The sequence below is a fragment of the Colossoma macropomum genome, unplaced genomic scaffold, assembly GCF_904425465.1.
Source record: "Colossoma macropomum unplaced genomic scaffold, Colossoma_macropomum, whole genome shotgun sequence".
Taxonomy (NCBI): domain Eukaryota; kingdom Metazoa; phylum Chordata; class Actinopteri; order Characiformes; family Serrasalmidae; genus Colossoma; species Colossoma macropomum.
Window position 1 is genome coordinate 21,082,270 of NW_023494807.1, and position 19,713 is coordinate 21,101,982.

The 19,713-nt window shown below is 38.2% G+C and overlaps 1 protein-coding gene across 2 annotated transcripts; it reads right to left on the reverse strand.

The window, feature by feature from the left end:
• Positions 1-132: 132 nt before the first annotated feature.
• Positions 133-13,975, reverse strand: pias4b (protein inhibitor of activated STAT, 4b). Of its 2 annotated transcripts, none has more exons than XM_036556665.1 (11): positions 13,859-13,975; positions 12,540-12,900; positions 11,485-11,569; positions 11,156-11,197; positions 8,745-8,835; positions 8,473-8,604; positions 7,293-7,398; positions 6,891-6,964; positions 5,546-5,706; positions 3,779-3,912; positions 133-782 (listed from the first exon to the last, which is right to left on the reverse strand). In XM_036556665.1, the coding sequence occupies exons 1-11, from the start codon at positions 13,889-13,891 to the stop codon at positions 703-705; spliced, it is 1,299 nt and encodes a 432-aa protein (XP_036412558.1). In that variant the 5' UTR covers positions 13,892-13,975; the 3' UTR covers positions 133-702. The 2 variants fall into 2 exon arrangements, with proteins under 2 accessions (XP_036412558.1, XP_036412559.1); XM_036556666.1 differs by having other exon boundaries at positions 134-782; positions 7,293-7,352; positions 8,487-8,604.
• Between the last annotated feature and the right edge of the window lie 5,738 nt (positions 13,976-19,713).

A 19,713-nucleotide genomic window follows, 5' to 3' on the forward strand; every position in this document is an offset into this window, starting at 1 on the left:
AACCCACACCCCAAAACCTCATTGGGCTGTGGAGCAGAGAAACCATGTTCTCTGGAGTGACAAAGCACCATCCAATACCTTTGGGAAAAGTTGGGGTGGCATTTGTTTGCCATCCAACATCATTATCTGACCTCACTAATGCTTTTGTGGCTGAATGCAACCAAATCCCCACAGGAATGTTCCTAGTGCAAAGCCTTCCCAGAAGAGTAGAGGCTGTTACTGCAACAAAGACAGACAAACTCCCTATTAATACCCTTGATTTCAGGAAAAAAGCGGCTGAGATGTCTACAGATGTTTAGACATGCTGTGTAGATGAATTTGAGTTTTAGTAAGTGCAAGGATAGAGTCTGTCAAATGATGTTTTGCTAAGTGGCAAATATATACATGCTACAATATACATTTACCAAATATGATTTTTACATTCTGAATGGAAAAAGAGGCAAAAGAAGAAATAAATGTTGATAAATGCCCAGTAGACATAAAACAAACCTTTATTCTTCCCATCATATGCAACTGACAGTCTGTGTACATATAAAGAGGCACAAACAACATTCAACATGAGAAAAGACGCTCAGTAACACTGGCAGAAAAAATAAAATTTAAGAAGTAAAAAATGAATTTGCAATTCATCAGCTAAGTGCCCCACTATGCCTTTGGAGATGTGTAGTCTCTCGGTTCATACATGCATTCTTTTGGAGAACATCACCGCTGATCATCATCATCATCATCAGATGAGCACTGTGTTAAGTCCACAACATCTTCTAGCAACACAGGATGACTGTCTACAGAGAAATTGTTTAGCAGAACAACATACAGCAAAAAAGAACATGAAATAATGAATACATAACATCAAAAATCCATTCTGAATTTTACTCTGGACATTTTTGTAACGCATGGAATTGGCACATAAAAATGGCAAAAAGTATGTGGACACTTGAGCGTCACACCTATATGAGTTTGTTGGACATCTCTTTCCACAACTATGGGCATTTATATGGAGTTTACCCACCCACTTAACTATAACAGTCTGGGTAGACTTTCCTCAAGATTTAAGAGTGTGACTGTGGGAGTTTGTGTCCATTCAGTCAAAACAGCATTTGTGGGGTCAGGCACGGGTAGTGGATCAGAAGGCCTGCCTCGCAATCAACGTTTCCATTCATCCCAAAGGTGTTCAGCAGAGTTGAGGTCTGTGCTCGGTTGCATGTGTAAATACCAGTGAATGGCATGGCAATTAGGTTGTCTTCCTATGTGCTAACTTAGCTCTGCGCTCTCAATATTTTTTATTCTCTCTATCATGAAGAACTTACACAGGTGTTCTCTCCTCTTCAAAATCCTAAAAAACACAGGCATATCTTCAACTTCTCATACTGGCTGATAACTTTCAGGGAGGGTTTTCCTTACCTTAAACTATCCTAAGGGAAATGACAGTTAAAAATCTAACGCCTAAGGGGTTATTTAAGGGAAAGTCAATCGTTAAGGGTAAATGTAAGGGTGTATGACGATTTCACTTTAGGAAACTCTTAATTAATACCCTATGGCTTTTGGTGCAACACAGATAACCTTAGGAAATACCTATGGGTAATACCAAAGGAAAATCCAACTTAAAGTGTTTTATGCAACCAGGCACAGGGCTCTGTGCAGGTCACTGGCATTTCTCTACATCAAACTCATCAAACCATGCCTTTATGGACCTCATGTGGGACAGGAAAGGGTCTTCCTCAAACTGTTGCCGCAAAATATATAAAAGCATTTAATTGTCTAAAATGTATTTGTATGCTGTAGCATTAACATTACTCTTCAATGGAACTAAGGGGCCCAGACCATTATCCCTCCTCCGCCAAACTACACATTCCGGTAGGCAGCGTTCTCTTTGCATCCATCAAACCCAGATTCGTCCATCAGACTGCCAGACAGTGATTCATCACTCGAGAGAACGTTTCTAAAGGCCTCAGCGTACTCCTTGTGGAGACGACGTTCGTCTTGCTTCAGCGAACAATATGACCTAACTCTGGAGAAAACGAACCACTGCAGACGTTGTGCGGAGGTTTCGTTCGCCGTGTCGCGCCAATGGCAGCTGGGCGAACTACATGGACGAAGACACTACGCGACAAAGCCTTTGATTGGTCGGTAAAAAAGAGGTGTGCCATTAAACAAAGATGGACAACTTTGAGGAGCTTCAGCTTTGGCAGACACGCTAATATTTCACTGTGAAACGCAGATCTGTTAAATAAATGAATACTTCCTAAATGTAAGATATTAAGTCTACTATTCAGTAGTACTAACTAGTACTAAGACTAAAACATATAGGTTATCTTATATTTAGGTTCACAGGAGGATGAGGCTGAAGTTTGCTTTCTATTCATTCTATTCATTTTTTCAAGTTTTTCCCTGCTCCACCTTAAATGGTGGCAGAATTCTGAACTCAAACCTCACCATAGTTACAACTGTGTTTCGTTTTCCAGCAGTCATGAAACTTATCATAAAATGTCCTAGCGACGTGGAGCATCCGCAACAGGCACCACGAAACCGCACAAAGTGTGTGACGTTGTAAGCCCACAAAGCGCTTTCAGCTTCACACAACCCTCGAGAATTTCGTTTCGCAAGAAGTATGCTGAGGCCTTAACTATGCATTGTGCATAGTGATCTTATGCTGGGATCAGACTACATGAATCCAGCCCGTTTTTGACACAGTTGTATTGTAGCCAACAAACTTCCAGCGTCGGGAACGGTGAACAGTCTGGGGCGCCCCACGACACCTCAACAAGGAGTCTAGCGTGTCCAAATTTTTTTGTATTTTTCTGCTTAGCTTAACATCTCCTACGATGCGTACCTTAACATTAACCAATAGGATGACAGAGTCTGGCGTGCATATGTAAACACTGCAAACACAGGTGAAACACTGCCTGTGTGACGTTTCCTTGAGGGAGGACCATGACAGTGTCCAAAAAGATAAACGCTGGCGAGACATAGCGTTTATAGCATCTGTTTACATATAGCGAACCTGGTAGCTTGCTACATTTACATAATGTCCTTGATATGTTAACACATCTGTTATCTCAAGTTCTCTTTAAAGGATAGTCAGGGAATACTATCCTCTTTGTGACACCCAGGAACAGGTCCACAATCACTTTTTCTTTCTTTCCATTTGCACAAGAATGTAAATGATGTTAAGTTGGCGTCAAACTTGTAGTGTTGCCAGTCTCCCGACCAAGACATGGCACAAATTTATGGCACTATGATTGCCTAATCTGACATATTGACCATTGTGATAGACAAAAATATAGTGTAGTCTGAGCCCAGCATTGGGTTTGTGTGCAGTTACTCCAGTTTCATGAAGCTTCCAAGTTCTTGTGTTGATGTTGATTTCAGAGGCAGTTTGAAACTCTGTAGTGAGTGAACCAACAGAGGATAGCAATTTTTTTACACGCTACACTTTTTAGCACAGGTGAGTTTGTGTGGTCTATCATTTTGTGGCTGAGTTGTTGCTCCTAGATGCTTAAATTTCATGATAATAGCACTTACAGTTGACCGGGGTAGATCTAGCAGAGAAGAAATTTCACAAATTGACTTGTGGCAAAGGTGACATCCTATGACGGTGCCACATTTAAAGATACTGAGCTCTTCAGTACAACCCATTCAACTGCCAATGTTTGTTTATGGAGATTGCATAGCTAGGTGCTTGACTTTATACACTTATGTATAATACTTTTGGCCATATAGTGTATATAGTATGTTTATAATATAGTGTATGGTGTATATTTGAAGCGAGTGTTCTTACTTAGGTTTAGCAGAGAGGGGTCTGGAGTTTTGCTGCTCTCTCTTTCCTCTCTCACTGCTCTCCAGGAGCCATTAGACAGGTACTCAATCTCCTTCACAGCTTCTTCTGTACTCTGAAGGATGCTACTCAGCAAACTACAAAACATCCATCCATCCACAGCAACAAAAACAGCCTGTTTAATTATAAGGGTAAAAAAAGAGGTTGAAAATGGTTATGTAAAAATTAAGTAACTGTTTTGGAACAGAAAATCACACAATTGCCATCAGTTGATATCAAGGGAAAAATATAATACAAATATCTAAAAATATACATCTATACATTTCTTCTTTGTTTCTATTTTTTCACGTTAGTGCAAGTATAGTGTTGATTTAAGACCAAGTTTGTGGTGCTTTCGAAATAACTATGTAATTATGTATACACAGACATAGAAAAGTTGATTTCTTGAAATTTGATAACATCTTGGTTGCACATGTGCCAAAAAGTCATAATTAATTTTTACATGACCGTTTTCCAACTTCTCTTTATGCTTTATGATAGGCTGGTTTTCTTACTGTGCCTATAAGACTGATAAATGTAAATGAGATCTTTTCTGATGGGCTGCCCTATATTTCACATCATTCAAAAAACAGTATGGGTGGGAACAATCCTTATAACTTCAGTGTGAATGGGTGGAGGTAAACTGCTGTACACTGAATGAGAGAATATATGTACATGCATTGTTTTTTCATGACATCACAAAAACAATTAATTTAAGACAGGCTGTTTTTGCTGCTAGATTTCCTGATATAGGAAATGTATGTATGTCTGGAGGCGTGAATATTACGTTTAACAATGTTTACATACAACATCTTCTATTCCAAAAAAGCAAGAAAAATGAGTTTTTCTGTGAAATGAGCGCTTTAAGAAATTATATAATTAGTATCCAAATTGCTAAATAATGTACCTCAAACTTCTATCCAAGAGATACACACTGAACAATTGTTACAGTAGTCATGCAAAAGGGATGTGTGAGCTGAAATGCATGTTTAATTGGTTAAAATATCTGTTTTTCTGGTTAAACTGAGCTGTCAGCATAACACAAAGTGCTTTTACAATGCAATCTTGAATGCACTGATTGGGCAATAGCAACGAGAAGGCTTTTTTTCTCTCTTCAATGGATGAACAGTGAGCCTGACAATAATGAAAGTTAGAGGCAAAACAAAACTAAAGAAAAACGTGAATTACCAAAAGACATGTATGAGCAGAAAAACACCTTGCACTGGCTAAAATGTCTACCCACATCCCGGAAAATCCTAATTTTCCTCGCTTTTTTTTTTTAATTAGAAGAGTTTGATGTAGTATGCAACAGTGTTAAAGTTTCAAACTGTACCATCCATTCCCCAGTCTATACAGTCTATATATGGACTGAACAGACTGTTTAAAAACAGCATGTTTTGAATTCATTGCTCCTGTGAACAAAAACCAATGCATTTTTACATATATCCACCTGTTCCATCCACAGCAGTTTAGCTCCACCCATTCAGTGAAGTGTTTTAGTATGGACTGGCTTTTGAATGAGGCAGAGCAGCCAATCAGAACAGAGATTGTTTATATACATCAGTCTTAAATGAATAGTACCAAAACAGCCTTCACAAAAGTCATAAATGGACTTAAGGGGACAAAATAAAGTGCAAGAAAAAAAGCAGGATATGGACCCTTTAAATGAAGCTGTCACTATGACAACAAATGCCTTTATAGTGGATCATCACAACAAAGAAAGGATGTTACCTATCGATCTGGAGTGCTTCAAAGGCTGCAGGCTTATGGCAGACAGGACAGGTCCAGCTAGGCTTTCTTTCATTCATCTGCAGGTAGAATTCAGCGTCAAAGCACTGCAGGTGGGCACACGGTTGCGCTCGACAGGGAACAGACATGCGAGTTTTCGCCAGCTTTCGAGACGGACAAGACAGATAGATAGATAAACACAAACACATACATATAGAACCTTTCAAAATCTTAAAACAGTTCTCTAATGGCTCTGTCAATCTTAAAACATCGCTAGGAAAACTATACTATTACTTCAGTTTAGTTGAGTAGAAACCTTAACACTAAGGTAGTAAGAAAACCTTGTAACTCAATTTTTTTCATTTTGCATCCCCAATTAATTGAATCAATCAATTAAACTAGACACCAAGGCTTGATTACTGCTAGCCTTGTTGAATCTAAACATCACCTAAATAAAACCTTTCCAGCAATGTGAGGTAGGCTTAAAAGCCGCTACAAGCAGCACACTTTTTACACAATTACAGAAGAGATGAGAAAGCAAGTTATTCAAATATATCAATCTGGAAAGAGTTAGAAAGCCATTTCTAAGGCTCGGGGACTCCAGCAAACCACAGTGAGAGCGATTTCTTCCAAATAGAGAAAACTCAGAACAGTGGTGAATCATTCGAGAAGTGACTGGCCTACAAAAATCCCCCAAGACACAGCAACAACTCATCCAGGAAGACAAGAGAACCCAGACAAACATTTAAGGAACTGCAGGCCTCATTCATCTCAGTTACAGTCAGCAATCATAATTCCATCACTGGGCAAAAATGGAAATCATGGAAAAGCTACAGAGTAAAAACCACTGCTTACTAAGATGAACATAAACGCTTTTCTCAGCTTTTGAAAATGTTCTGTGGACTGATGAGTCGAAAGTGGAACTTTTTGGAAGCTGTTACATCTAGCATAAAACTAACACAGCATTCCACAATAAGAACACCATGCCAATAGTCAAACATGGTGGTGGTAGTATTACTGTGTTGGGATGCTTTGCTGCTTTAAGGCCTGGGCAACCTAAATAAAGGAACCAGGAATTCTGCCGTCTACCACAAAATCCTGCAGGAGAATGTCCAGTCCTCAATCTGTGATCTGAAGCTCAAGCACAGTTGGGTTATGCTGCAATGATCAAGACAATGATGAGAAGCCCACCTCCATAATAAAATTTGTAGTTACTGTTACTGTTAAGGTACTGTTTTGGAAAATTTTTTTTACATTTTTTTAATGACAGTTTTTAATAAAATAATACAAGCCTTCAACCCATATTTATAAGGTAACACAACAGAAGAATAAGTTCTGGATCAGATACCGGACACATGAGGGACACCTGCAGCCCTGTGGTGGCGATCTCATTCTCTGGATCGCAGCACAGCTTCTCGCAAACTGGAAAAAAGAGATTTTTATACAACAAATATTTCAAAATGAACATTAAACTATGGACAAAATATAAGTGTTGGAAGCTATTTGCTTAAATTGACTGGAATTCGGTGAAGGATGGAACCATATATGCCATATGGCTTGAATTTGATCAGCAATACAGAGTGCACAGCAGTTTTGCTATTGTTGTGCAATTCAGGAGCTCTATGTAATACACACTTGGATTGTGTATCTTGATGTACTTAGGCCATGCCAAAAAGTGGGGTGTGGTTGCATAAGTATAAGCAAGTTGCAACTGTGGATTTTGTTAGTTTTCAATAATAAAAGCACTCACTTTTCAGTCTGCACTGTTCCTTACTCGCCATTGCTCTGTTCTGGAGCTGCTCCAGTAACTCTGTTGAGGAGAAAACTCTCACCAAATATACAGCTGCAGAGTAGCGCTACACACACATACAAAGAGAAAAGTGAAAAAGAGATTCATTAGCTATTTCTTTAAGGCATTATAATTCAGAATAGTTTTTGTCCAGTGTGAACTAGAAGTGTTCAATATGATGTTATCGGCATAAATTATGTCACAATACACTTTTCTCTGTGTATATCATGGATACAGTGGTATGCAAACGTTTAGCCATCACTGGTCAAATGACATGCTTTGTTAATTTTCTAAAAGAAAATAAGTAAAAAAAAAAAATCCTCTACAGGGAACTCACTTCTGCACCTTTTAATGCACAGTTTGCTGAATTTATATTGGGTAAAAAAAATAAAAAATAATAATAATAAAATGTGGCCTGTACAAAAGTCATTTTTTCCCCCCATATGTTAAACTAAACAAATAAATTAAAATGTGCACTTATTTTCACTTAGAAAATCTATTAAACATGTCATTTGACCAGGGATGTTCATACTTTTGAATACAACCTTATTGCAAGTATTTTAAGAACACTAATCGACTGTATGTTTCATTAAAAACAGCATAACTACTCCTGTTTAACTGAAAGGACTGCCATATGTAGAACGCTGAATAAAAATCATTGTATTCATAGTTTTGGTGGTATTTTATTTATTTATTTATTTATTATTATTATTATTTTTTTTTAAATGGTAGCACTACTGGGGCTTTTTTCTGCTCCAACTTTTCTAAAAACCTAAATATTATGATGCATACTGTGTATCCTGAAAATGTCTTGATATTTTATTTTTACCATATTACCCACTCCTAGTGTGAACATTGTCCAGTTGTGACATTGCTGCTGTCATAAGAAAACCTTATATCTCCAAAACTGTAAGCTTGTATTACATAAATAATAAGACAGAGGATACTTAAAAACTTATTATAATGCAGAGATTTTATTCCAAGAAATTCTGGACCTTTTCTACTGGCCTATTCCTCACAAAATGCTCACTTAATGCAAAGACCAGCTTCTGATTCAAGTAGTGGAGCTACAAGGTTTTGATATGACAGTGAAAATACATTCTATGTAACTGACCTAATGTTATTAGAGGAACCAGTGTACCTTGCCATAGTTACCCCAAATTATAGTAACACTGTTCTCAGAATTCTTTTTCAATGATGGTGTGAGATTGATAGGACAGCAGGGACGTGAAGGTTCCACCCCCTCTTTTAAGGACGAATAGCGAACCTGATACTGGAAAAAAAATATATATCAATTAGATATTTTTATACAAGCTTAGGTCTGTATTACAAATTCTGTATTAAATCACAAAGGAGCATCCAAGAAAAACATTATACAGAGAGAAAATATTTCTGTGTGCACACAAGAGACACCTGTATTAAACAGTCAGAGCCGTTGACTAACACAGAAATTTTTGGTGGGTACTGATCATCTTCAACTCCAATACTTTCTGTGTAGCAAATTCTGAAATGCACACAACATGAACATGTGAAATTGTACACACTGACCAATATCAATATGGGCAATTACTGTACATAAATCTGGGTTAGTGCATTATCAAACAATCAATCAATCATTTATTTATGTCTCATTTATAGTGGGGTCCTCTAATACATTAAAAAAAAAAACAAAAACATTTAACCATACAAAGTTTAAAATATAAATAAAACGTCTAAAATAAAATACATAGAATTAATAACACAAAAATAAAGACATACATTATTAATAAATAAAGACTGAACAAAAATAATAATTATAAATAAATATAAATAATAATGAATAAACACCGTCATCTAGCAGGTTATTTTAAAATATTTTTCATAGACTATAAGGTAAAAGATGTATTTTAGCACTTCCGTATTTATGTTATTCCACACTAACGGGGCACTGCATAAAAATTTTATACCCCTGTTAAATTACATGATTTGTTGATTTTCTACAGCAAACAAACTGAAATGTGTCATTTTTCTGCAGATTTCCATGCACAATGTCTATTTAACATGTTGAAAAAATAAAATAAAACATGAAGTGTGCCATAAGTTTTTCCCCATAGTATTTTCAATTGAGCAGTGTTTGTGCATTAAAATGTGTTGAAGTGTGTTCTTGGTAGAGGATGTGTTAACTTATGTTCCCTTAGAAAATCAACAATACATGTCATTTGACCAGGGACACCCAAACCTTTGCATATGACTGTATGTCTGATACATACAGCAACCCTCCATAAATGTTGGAACTCATGGTAATCTTGAGCAAAAAGAGGTGTAAAAAATATTCTTAATTACACATCATTTTGATCTTTCATTCAAAATACTAGCAAAATTTAATCTTTATTTAAGGTATAATGATTAAAAAATTCTTAAATCTATGAGTTCCACAATTCTTGGCACCTCTAGAAAGTCTTAAGAGTGATGTCTAACTGAAGTACATTCTCATTCACATTTTATGTTTTAGAGATTCACATGAGCAATTAGGAACACTTAAATGATCAGCCCATGACTTGCTGATTTACAGGGGAATATATACGAGATGAAACGCAGCCCAAACAGGCTAAACAGTTGAAAATGCCTATTTACATTATCAGGTAAATAATTAACAAGTTTAAAACATCTGGCAATGTTAAGAATCTGCCGGGAAGAGGACGTATGTCCATACCGACCCCACGCACAGTGAGGAGTCTGGTTCAAATAGACAAGGAATCTCCAAGAATCACAGAACTGCAGACATTACTTAGGTCTTGGGGTCAGAACATCTCCCAAATCACAATCAATTACCACCTACATAACCACAAGTTGAAAAAATCTCTGCTGTCAAGGACCAACAAACAAGCTCCTACAGATATTACAGGAACTTTCATTGGGAGTGTTTGTCGGTCAGATGATATCAAAATAGAGGTTTCTGGCAACAAACACCAGATGTGAGTTTGGCATGGACACAAATATAGCCATGCAGAAAAGTACCCCATCCCCACTGTAAAGTATGGTGGTGGATCTGTGATGTTGTGGGGTGTTTTTCTTCCAAAGGTCCTGAACAATTTATTCAGATACATCGTACCACAAACTCCATCAAGTACCAGCAGAAATAAAATCAAAACCTGATTGCTCAGCCACGAAGCTTAAACTGGGCTATAGTTTGGATCTTCCAGCAGGACAATGATCCAAAGCACGCCTCAAAATCAATGCGGAAATGGTTCACTATCCACTGAATTAGGGTGTGTGATGAACTGGAAAGGAGAGTCCACAGTATGGAATCTCAAAATCTGTAGGATCTAGAGAGGTTTGGTATGGAGGAATGGTCTCAGATACTTTTCCATGTATTCTCCAGTCTCATTAAGCGTTAAGGAAGAAGATGCTGATCTTTGCAAAGGGAGGCTGCACAAAGTATTAAATGAAGGAGTGGCAATAATTGTGGCACATATAGATTTGAGAAAAATATTTATTTCCTGATAAGACGGAGGTTTTTTTTTTTCAATCACTGTACTTCAAATAAAGGTTACATTTTTTGAATATTTGATATTTTGAATGTAAGATCAATAGGATCAGCAATAAAGAATTTTTTTGCCCATATTTACTAGGGTGCCAATATTTGCAGAGGGCACTGTATGCATTATGCACTATGTATGAGAACAGAGCAGGCCACCACTGACAAAAATATTCAAGAATCAAAAAGAACATGTTTTATTTCGTTAGATACAAAATTCCTAACTAGAGATGACTTTGTAAGACAGTATAGATGTCACCACCCCAAGCCCTGGCAGGCATAATCTAGCTCTACTGCGGAGCCTCACCTGAGTACCACTTGAATGGGCTTGTGTCCAGAATTGGGCTCTCTGTAGAGTGAAGAGGCAATGGGAATCATTAGGAGATTGGGCGTTAGGACACTTAATATTAGCATTAATAACTGTAACATCTTCAAAGAAAACAGCTAAAATACATTTGTATTCTGAACACTAAAACAGTGCAACAGTTTCTTGCTGTACTGCTGGATGCTGCAGAGAACCTTATCAAACCTTTCATACTCACCTTTCTCACAGGTAGAGCTTCTGCTCACAGGTCAGAGCATATATTACACATCAAAACTAGAAAGTGTCCTGGTCTGAGGGAAAGGCTGACTTACTGAGAGTTATTGATCTGAGCCCACTGGCTTGAAGTCAGGCAAAATGTGATGTAGCTGGTCTGTAGTTTAAGACCACAACTGGGCACTGCAATAGAACACAAAAGAGAACAAGAGAGAAATGAGGAAAGCACCTCAGAGTAATGTCACTGAAATATAACCGGCACATCGTTTTGTTTATTACTTAAATCTCAAAAACTACATTTTTGTCCCACAGCATTTCAGTTTGGCACCATAACCAGTGTAAGAATGTACTGAACTGTTCATAAAATATTGACTACATAACTGCTGAAAAAAACTGTTTTACAAATAGTTACATTTATAGAGAAAAAGCATGCACTGCCAACACCAAACATACAGGGAATCACAATTGTCAAGGATGCCAGGGAAGTCAAATTGGGTTATTAGGAGCCATAATGCATTTAGAAAATACCACTTAGAATGAACTAGTATTTAAGGTGACATATGTAAAAGGAAGCAAAATTCAAACAATCCTCATAAAAACATGTTTCAAACACAGCTAGGGTCCTACAGAGAGTCCACCCAATTATTTGTAGTTTTCCACATTTTCAACAAAATTCCATCACTGAGATGTAAAATAAAGTAACGGAGTGGTTTGATGTGAAATGGTTCATTGCAGAAAAATTACTGACTTGGATTTCTTTACAGTGGTGGTGACAGCAACCCGAGGCTGTGATGTCAACAACACAAATGTACCCATTTTATTTACTATTCAGTGAACCTACATGTAATGTTGATAATCAAATTGTGGTAACTCCAAAAAAATATGTTTTATTGAAGCCTATTTTGCCTTTCAATGCCCTGCATGTACCTCTCTGCCTTTCATTCATTTCAATAAATACACGTCGTCCTGTGATGTAACTTATAAAAAGCATTATGTTTCAGATGTCTGGTTCCCATCACCCCTGCTGTGAACAATTCTGACTTAATGAATTCACGTCAAACAACTCTGAACAACTGTGTTTACATCTTAACTATTTAAGGTATGCAGAAATGTTGAAAAAATCTGTGCTGTCATTTTCATTTAACAGCCTTACCTAATGGCACTGGAGCAACGATGGTCTTCAGTGTACGATAGAATGGGAGCTTGATCATCTGCACCTCAGGAACAAGGCTGTCCATCACAGCATTTGGTTCGCTGAGGCAATCAGCTGTAGGCATGGCAATGACCTTAGTGGCGGGTGGGACAGCGAAGGCCTGGGAACGCCTCGTGTTGATAATAGCAGACTGACGGAGTTCATAGAGCTCTCGGATGGCAGAGAGAAGCTCAGGCCCGCACTCTTTCTGGAGGAGCTCTGTGGCTCTCTGGAGCAACTCTTTCTTCAGCCCCTTGCTGTTCTTGCCCATAGAAGAGAGGAGAGAGCGCAGCTCGGCCACCCGCAATCTCTCCACCATATTCTGCAGAGGTATGAGGAGGGATATTCACAAAACAGTGTTCTCTCAGTTAGGTGAACAACTTAAGCATGAAAACAAGGTCCATCAGCAGGGAAGTCCCTCTTTTTCTAGGTTAAAATGGAAGTCCCTTATAATACCTTCTCATGTATACCTCAGGAAAGTCCCTCACAATGCCTCTTCATCTAAAAAACAGTCATGGCTTTTGGCTTTAAGTTTCCTAAGTAGCAACTTGAGATGACACATGCTGCTATAACTCTTCTTACTCTTTTTACCCAACAATTTTAACTGCCAAAGGGCAGGCACACACCCCAAAAATATGGTTCTTCAAGAGTGCTTTTAGAACCAGTCCATGCTTAAATGGTTCAGATTGAGGGAGAATGTGTTATATATGGTTCTACATGTGCAATGTGTTGAAAGTGGTTGCATATAGCACCAAAAAAGGGTTCTTCTAATGTTATGATGTCAGACTTTGTAACAACAGAAAAAAAAAATATGCTGCATTTTCAAATAGCTTCTATTTAGAACCATATGCAACACATTCTCCATCAATTTGAAGAATCACTTCACCATGCAAAGAACCGTTTGAGCATTAAATGATTCTGAATAGAAATCATGGTCCTAAATAGACCCATTCCCGTTACTAAAAAAACCCTTGAAGAACCATCTTTTTAAGAGTGTAAGTTGGATTACTTTTACCCTTACCTATGAAGATGCACTTAAAATGCGTTTTTGATATTAAAGTGACTAGCAGGTAAGTCTCTTTGGGTCAAATTTAAGAACAACTCTCTCTTCTGGCAATAACGTCGAGCTAACAGGCTAACAGGTGGATCAGAATGATAGGTTAACTAAGCTAGCTAGCTAAGACCGAAATAAAGTCGCTTGCCAAAGCACAATGCAGACTGTACATTCATCCAAAAATATCACCCCCCACCCAACAAAAAACATGTAAGTCGAAAATTACCGTTGCTTCCAGCAATTCCACCGACATCACCATAAACTAACTTCTCCAAAATGTGCAAAACAAATTAAATCAGTTCAGCAGCTAATGACAGTTTCCAAACTTGCGCCTCGAAGATCACAGGGCACCAATGAGGGTGTGTCAAGGTCACGTGATCAGAGGTTACACAAAGGTCTTTTTTTTCTTTTGAGCTGTTCGATTACAGAAATTTTAGAGTCGACTCCGATTATGATTCCAACCGATGAAAATCGACGGAGTCAATTCCAAGAGTCACACAAATTTGTTTTCGTTATCGATTCCAAAAATCAGATCAACTCCTTCAGGCTATGGAAGAATGCAGTGTTTTCAGACAGGTTGTGCAGACAAATAGTTCACATTTCACAGTTATTGAACTTCACTGTGGGGAATCGAGTTCAAAGCTTGGGAGTCGATTCTCCATTCCAAAATGCCTGGAGTCGGAGAATCGACTCTTTGTGCGGCGGACTAATGGGAGTGGGGTAATGGGAGCTAGGTAATCAACAGTTGGTAAGAACTCACATAACGCTTTCGTTATGTGTTAGCAACGTTAGCATTTCGACGGAACCATTTCTGTGAGTGAAGTAATTTTAGAACACGAAAGTAGAGTCAGTAGAGTCCCTTTTCAGGTAATTTGTGTAAAGATTTGAGCTATAATTTTATGACATTTGGCAGTAGACATTTAGCAATCTTTAGTAATGTTACCCAATGATACTCAACTCATTTAACATGCAGGGTGTCTCCGTATCAAAGGGGAATTCAAAATGTCTGCACAATTCAGTGGCTGAGATGTAAACTGTGTCATTCAGACTGGCTTGGTGTGAAATGGTTCATTTCTAGAGAAATTTACTTACTGACTGATTCGTTTACAGTGGTGGTAATAGGAGCCAGGGGGTCCCGATTTCTATAACACAAATAGAACCATTTTATTTAATATCTAGAACCACCAACATACACAAGTCTTCTAAGTTTTGTATATGTAACGCTGATGATGGTAAAATAATGGTAAATCTGAAAAAAAGAGTTTTCTTTGGGGACTATTTTACCTTAGAACACCCTTAATGAATTTCTTCATTAAAGTAAATTGATTAAAATACGTTTTAGGCCAAAACTTTATCACAACACTATTGTAAATCAATGTCTCTGACATCAGGCTGAGTATTCATAACCATTTCACATTATAACTTCCTGTGTTGTAGCTTTGAGAGGCATTAAACTCTTCAGACGTCTGGTTCCTGTCATCACCACTGTAAACAATACTGACTCAGTTTCTGTAGAATAAAGCATTTTGCACCAAACTATCCTGAATTACTTTGTCTACATCGTATACATTAATTAGGCAGAATTTTTGAAAAATCAGTGGAGTTCCCCTTTAATGCCATCAATGTGAAGCAGATTAAACTTCATCATAGACATTTTGACAGTTTGGGTTTGTATGTAGGCTGAGATGCCATATACTGTGCTCTTGTTACTTCCTCATATGTATTACTGTTTGTGATGTCTTTCAAATTAAGTTTAAAACATCTGCTGGAAATTGGAAAACTGGCTAACTGACGCTCCTGCAAACCACACGAGGGCGCATAACTCACCATTATGAAGCAGATCTATTTTCTGAGATGATGAAGGACTGAAGGCAATTTAATTGTTTTTTTATAGTTTCATTTCCCACTGTTTGGCAAAAAAAAATCTAAAGGTGAGTTTTTATAAGGTCAGTACTTGTAGTTAACAATTTCTTTGTGATCAAACCTCACAAGCATTTGTTTAGAACTAATAGTTGAGTTTTGATTACATCAGGGGTGCTCAATCTTGGTCCTGAAGATCTGCCATCCTCCAGAGTTTAGCTCCAACCCCAATCTAACACACCTGATCCAGGTAAGGAAGGCCTAAATGGAGGATATGAAAAGTAGAACCAGGAGTGTGGGATCTGAACTCTTCAGGGTGGTAGATGCCCAGGACCAGGATTGGGCACCCTTGAATTACATTATTTACAGACACCACAAATATGAATGTGCATTTTATGTGCTGTCATATGCAGTCTTGCATTTATTGCTCTGTTCGTGAAGTTTATGTGTATGAAGCTCTGTATATGATATTTACTTGTCCTGCAGTGCCCAACTGCAGCTTTACTAACATGACTGACCAGCTTTTGCGGACAAATTATGCTGACCCAAAGGCGTTCTTCACGTTTGATATCTGAAACTGATCTGAAATCCTGATAAATGCTGATTGACATTAAAGGCATTTTGTAAGCTACACTAGATATGGCAGAAATAAAATATAGTGATACAATTTTAACGATACATAATATGTCACAATATTAGTTTTTTCAGACATCTGATCAGGTGGAACGAAGAAAAAAGAACCAGCAGTGCTACATTTCAAATAATACTATTAAAAACTGTCAATACAATGATTTTTATTCAATATTTGATTCTGATATCATTGTATAACCCTAGGTATTTCAGGCTAGATGTGGTATAGTATTCCAGTTTGTTCATTTTTGTCTCAGATATTCATCATCATTCGATCATATCCTTCAGCCCCACCTATCATTCAACAGCAGATAGCATCAGCTTTGTCACCTGAGATGCTCCTGTTCTATAAGGGGACAGTTGAATTTCTCACCAGCAGGGGGTGCTGAAGTTCTTCAGAAACTTCACCCAACCATCCGCTGCAGAGCAGTGCCTCCAAGGGTCGTTTCCATGACTCCTGCTGTCTCCTGGGGCAGTGGCGTATCCATGGTGATGACTCTGTCCAGTGCAGTGGCCAGAGATTGTTGACCTTAGAATGTGATCCTTGACCCAAGGGTCAGCAGAAAGGGGTCAGGGGGTCAGCACTGACTAGAGGGCAAAGAAGGCACTCTACTGATTGGCTATCTTCTTAACTCGCTGGAGCCTCATCTAGATGATTAGAGCATTGACAAATTTGCCAAGCGTGCATTCTACAGAAAACATGTGCAGAACAAAACTGCGGAAAACTCCGCAGACGAAAATATCACCATACTCATGTTTTGTCATGGAGAGCTATACATAAAGGTATCATACTATATCTAATTGAAAGCAGTTCAAGGTGTTGAACATTTTAAGGGTTGCAGACTACGACATTACTCTGTTTATAAAGTTTAAAGGAATAGATTGACCAAAAAACTGCTAATGTGCTTAATAATGTCTAAAAGCTAGTAATTAGTTATTACAAATTAGCACTATGAATAAATCATGATAACTTATGGTGATTAGCTTTCATTCATTATTAGCCATGTTAGTACCTTTGGTTGAAGTATAACAAGGTACATAAACCCCTATGTTTACAAATATGGGCTGTCCAGCTGCAAAAGAATGCATGTCCAGTGGTCCAATCACCATGCATTTCAAAATAGCACCTACACTGTCCATCCCTGAGGGGGTGTGTATATCATCATGGATGTTAAAAGTCATGTGACCAAAGCCTTCTTCCTTCCAATAATTTATGCCCCGTGGCAGATGGCTTGTCAATATCAATATATTAATTTAAAGGCGGCGGCTTGATGGAGACAGCCGTGCGTTAGAGCACTGAGATGGGGTGAGTGGGGGAGGACAAGGGCAAAGAAAGGAGAAGTGTTTGGAGAAATTAGTAGAGGAGGGAGGGAAATTAAAGAAAGAATGCTAACAGATGGAATGTGAATGAAGTAAAAGTGTCTAAGGGAAGGACTTGTGGTCTGATTAAACAGAATAATAAAAAATGGTGACCGAAGGTGGGGAGGATGTAGTTAGTAATACTGTTTGCTTTTGAAGCCCAAGCTAGCAGGCCAGTTTTCAGTACTGTAACAGCAGAGGATTCAGTCACTGAAACATACAATAGGGACCCTTGGTAAACTGCCTCGTAGTAAACTCGGCACTGAACCAAGAGAGCCAGTGACCCACAAGAATGGAAACTGCTGATGGGGATGTAAATTCTTGGTCATTCTTACATGCTGTGTTCAAGAAATAGTCCTCTAGTCCCTATTCCTCACACTGGAAAAGCAAGGGCACTACATAGAACACTGTAATAGGGAACAGAATTTGATTCCAGTGAACAGTTTTGTACACTTCATACTGTACTGTTATAGTACAAAGGGTTGATAGTTGCCACATTTCATCACAAATGACAGTGATGGCTCTGATTGTGCCCAAAAGTAGTAAGTAGTATGCAGTATGACCAACATGAGTTTTTCCAGCAGATCAAAGATACCTGGAGGATGTACTGCTCTGGCCAAATGTTCTGCTTCAAAGCCAGAGCTTATATATTTTATCCTATAATGCAACACAGTCATTTCAGAAGCATGTAAACCTGGACGTTGTGTGTCCCTCTGGTACACATTACATGTTAATAATTACCACATACTTGATAGCATATGCTATTCAGTTTATAGTAAACAGTATATACTGGTACAGTTTGCAGTATACACTATATACTGGTACAGTATGCTGTACACAGTATATACTGGTCTAGTATGGCGTATACAGTACGTAATTATACAGTATTCAGTATAAAGTACATACTGGTACTGTATGCAGTGTATGGTATTTACTGGTAACAGTATTCAGTATTCATTATATACTCGTGCAGTATGCAGTATACAGTGTATACTCATTGTATTCAGCGTACAGTATATACTGGTTCAGTATTGAGTCTACGGTACATATTGGTGATTATTCAGTATGCAGTATATACTAGTACCGCATACAGTATACAATAAATACTAGTACAGCATGCAGTCCACAGTATATGCTGATGCAGTATGCAGTAAACAGTATATACTGGTACAGTATGCAGTCTGCAGTATGTATTGGTACAGTATACAGTATATACTGGTACATTCTGCAATCTACAGCATATACTTGTACAGTATTTGCAGTATATACTGGTGCATTATGCAGCCTACAGTATGGTACAGTATGCATTATACAGTTTATACTGGTACATTATGCAGTCTACAGTGTATAGTTTTAAAATATTAAATCTACTGTATATATCTATACAATATGAAGTGTATGGTATATGCAAGTACAGTATACAGCATACAGTGTACACTACTTATTGTGGTGTATTATGGGATTGTAAGAGTGCACTGAATATTGTCCACTATGTTTTCAAACACTACTGAAAAACAGCAGACTCACCAGACAGTGCACTATAAAGTAAAAAGGGCACAGTTTCAGACATAGCCTTTTCAGTATAAGGCAACATGAAGGCGACTCATGTATTATGAATGGGCCTGGGCACTACAAAACACTCTCACCACTTTTATGATGCACTTCTTCCACACACGGCAGAATTAAAAAATACCGATTTGGCAGTGAAGTTTTACTGGCAAATATTGAGCATGTGTGATTTATGGGTAAGTACCCCGTTATTTAAAATACGGGTTAATACTCCTTGAACCCTCTTGACCTCTCACTAAAACGCTTCCTTTCCAACACTGATAAACCATTTCCTGCGTGTGACAGATCATAAACACGACAACCCGGCTCGATAGCGAGCCCTTACGTAACGTTCCTCTTGGAGAATTTTACGCAAGCGATGTACCTTCAACCATGTTTCCCTTCCACCCTGACCTCTGACCCCCCCAGGTCCCTGGGTCCACTTGGTGGAATAATGGTAAAAGTGAGAGGGTCAGCCTCTTCTCGTCAGCACGCCAGCACACCTCCAGGCTCACCAAGCAATTGATTTCACAAAGTGCCTCTTTACTGTTTTACAGAGTCCCCCGGTATCTGCTGCTTTGAGGAGAGTGTGTGAAAATGGAGGATAAAGGGAGTTATAGGGAAAAAAAAGAGAGAAGATGAAATCTGGACAGATGGACAGAGGTGAAGACCAGCAGGTAAAGA

Bases quoted from the DNA above. Each gene is read 5' to 3' on its own strand.
- pias4b (XM_036556665.1), bottom strand. From the start codon at position 13,891: ATGGTGATGTCGGTGGAATTGCTGGAAGCAACG. The intron at 8,836-11,155 runs GTGAGGCTCCGC...TGTGCATTTCAG, and splicing joins CCCATTCAAGTGGTACTCAG to AATTTGCTACACAGAAAGTA. The intron at 3,913-5,545 runs GTAACATCCTTT...GATGTTTTGTAG, and splicing joins GAAGCACTCCAGATCGATAG to TTTGCTGAGTAGCATCCTTC.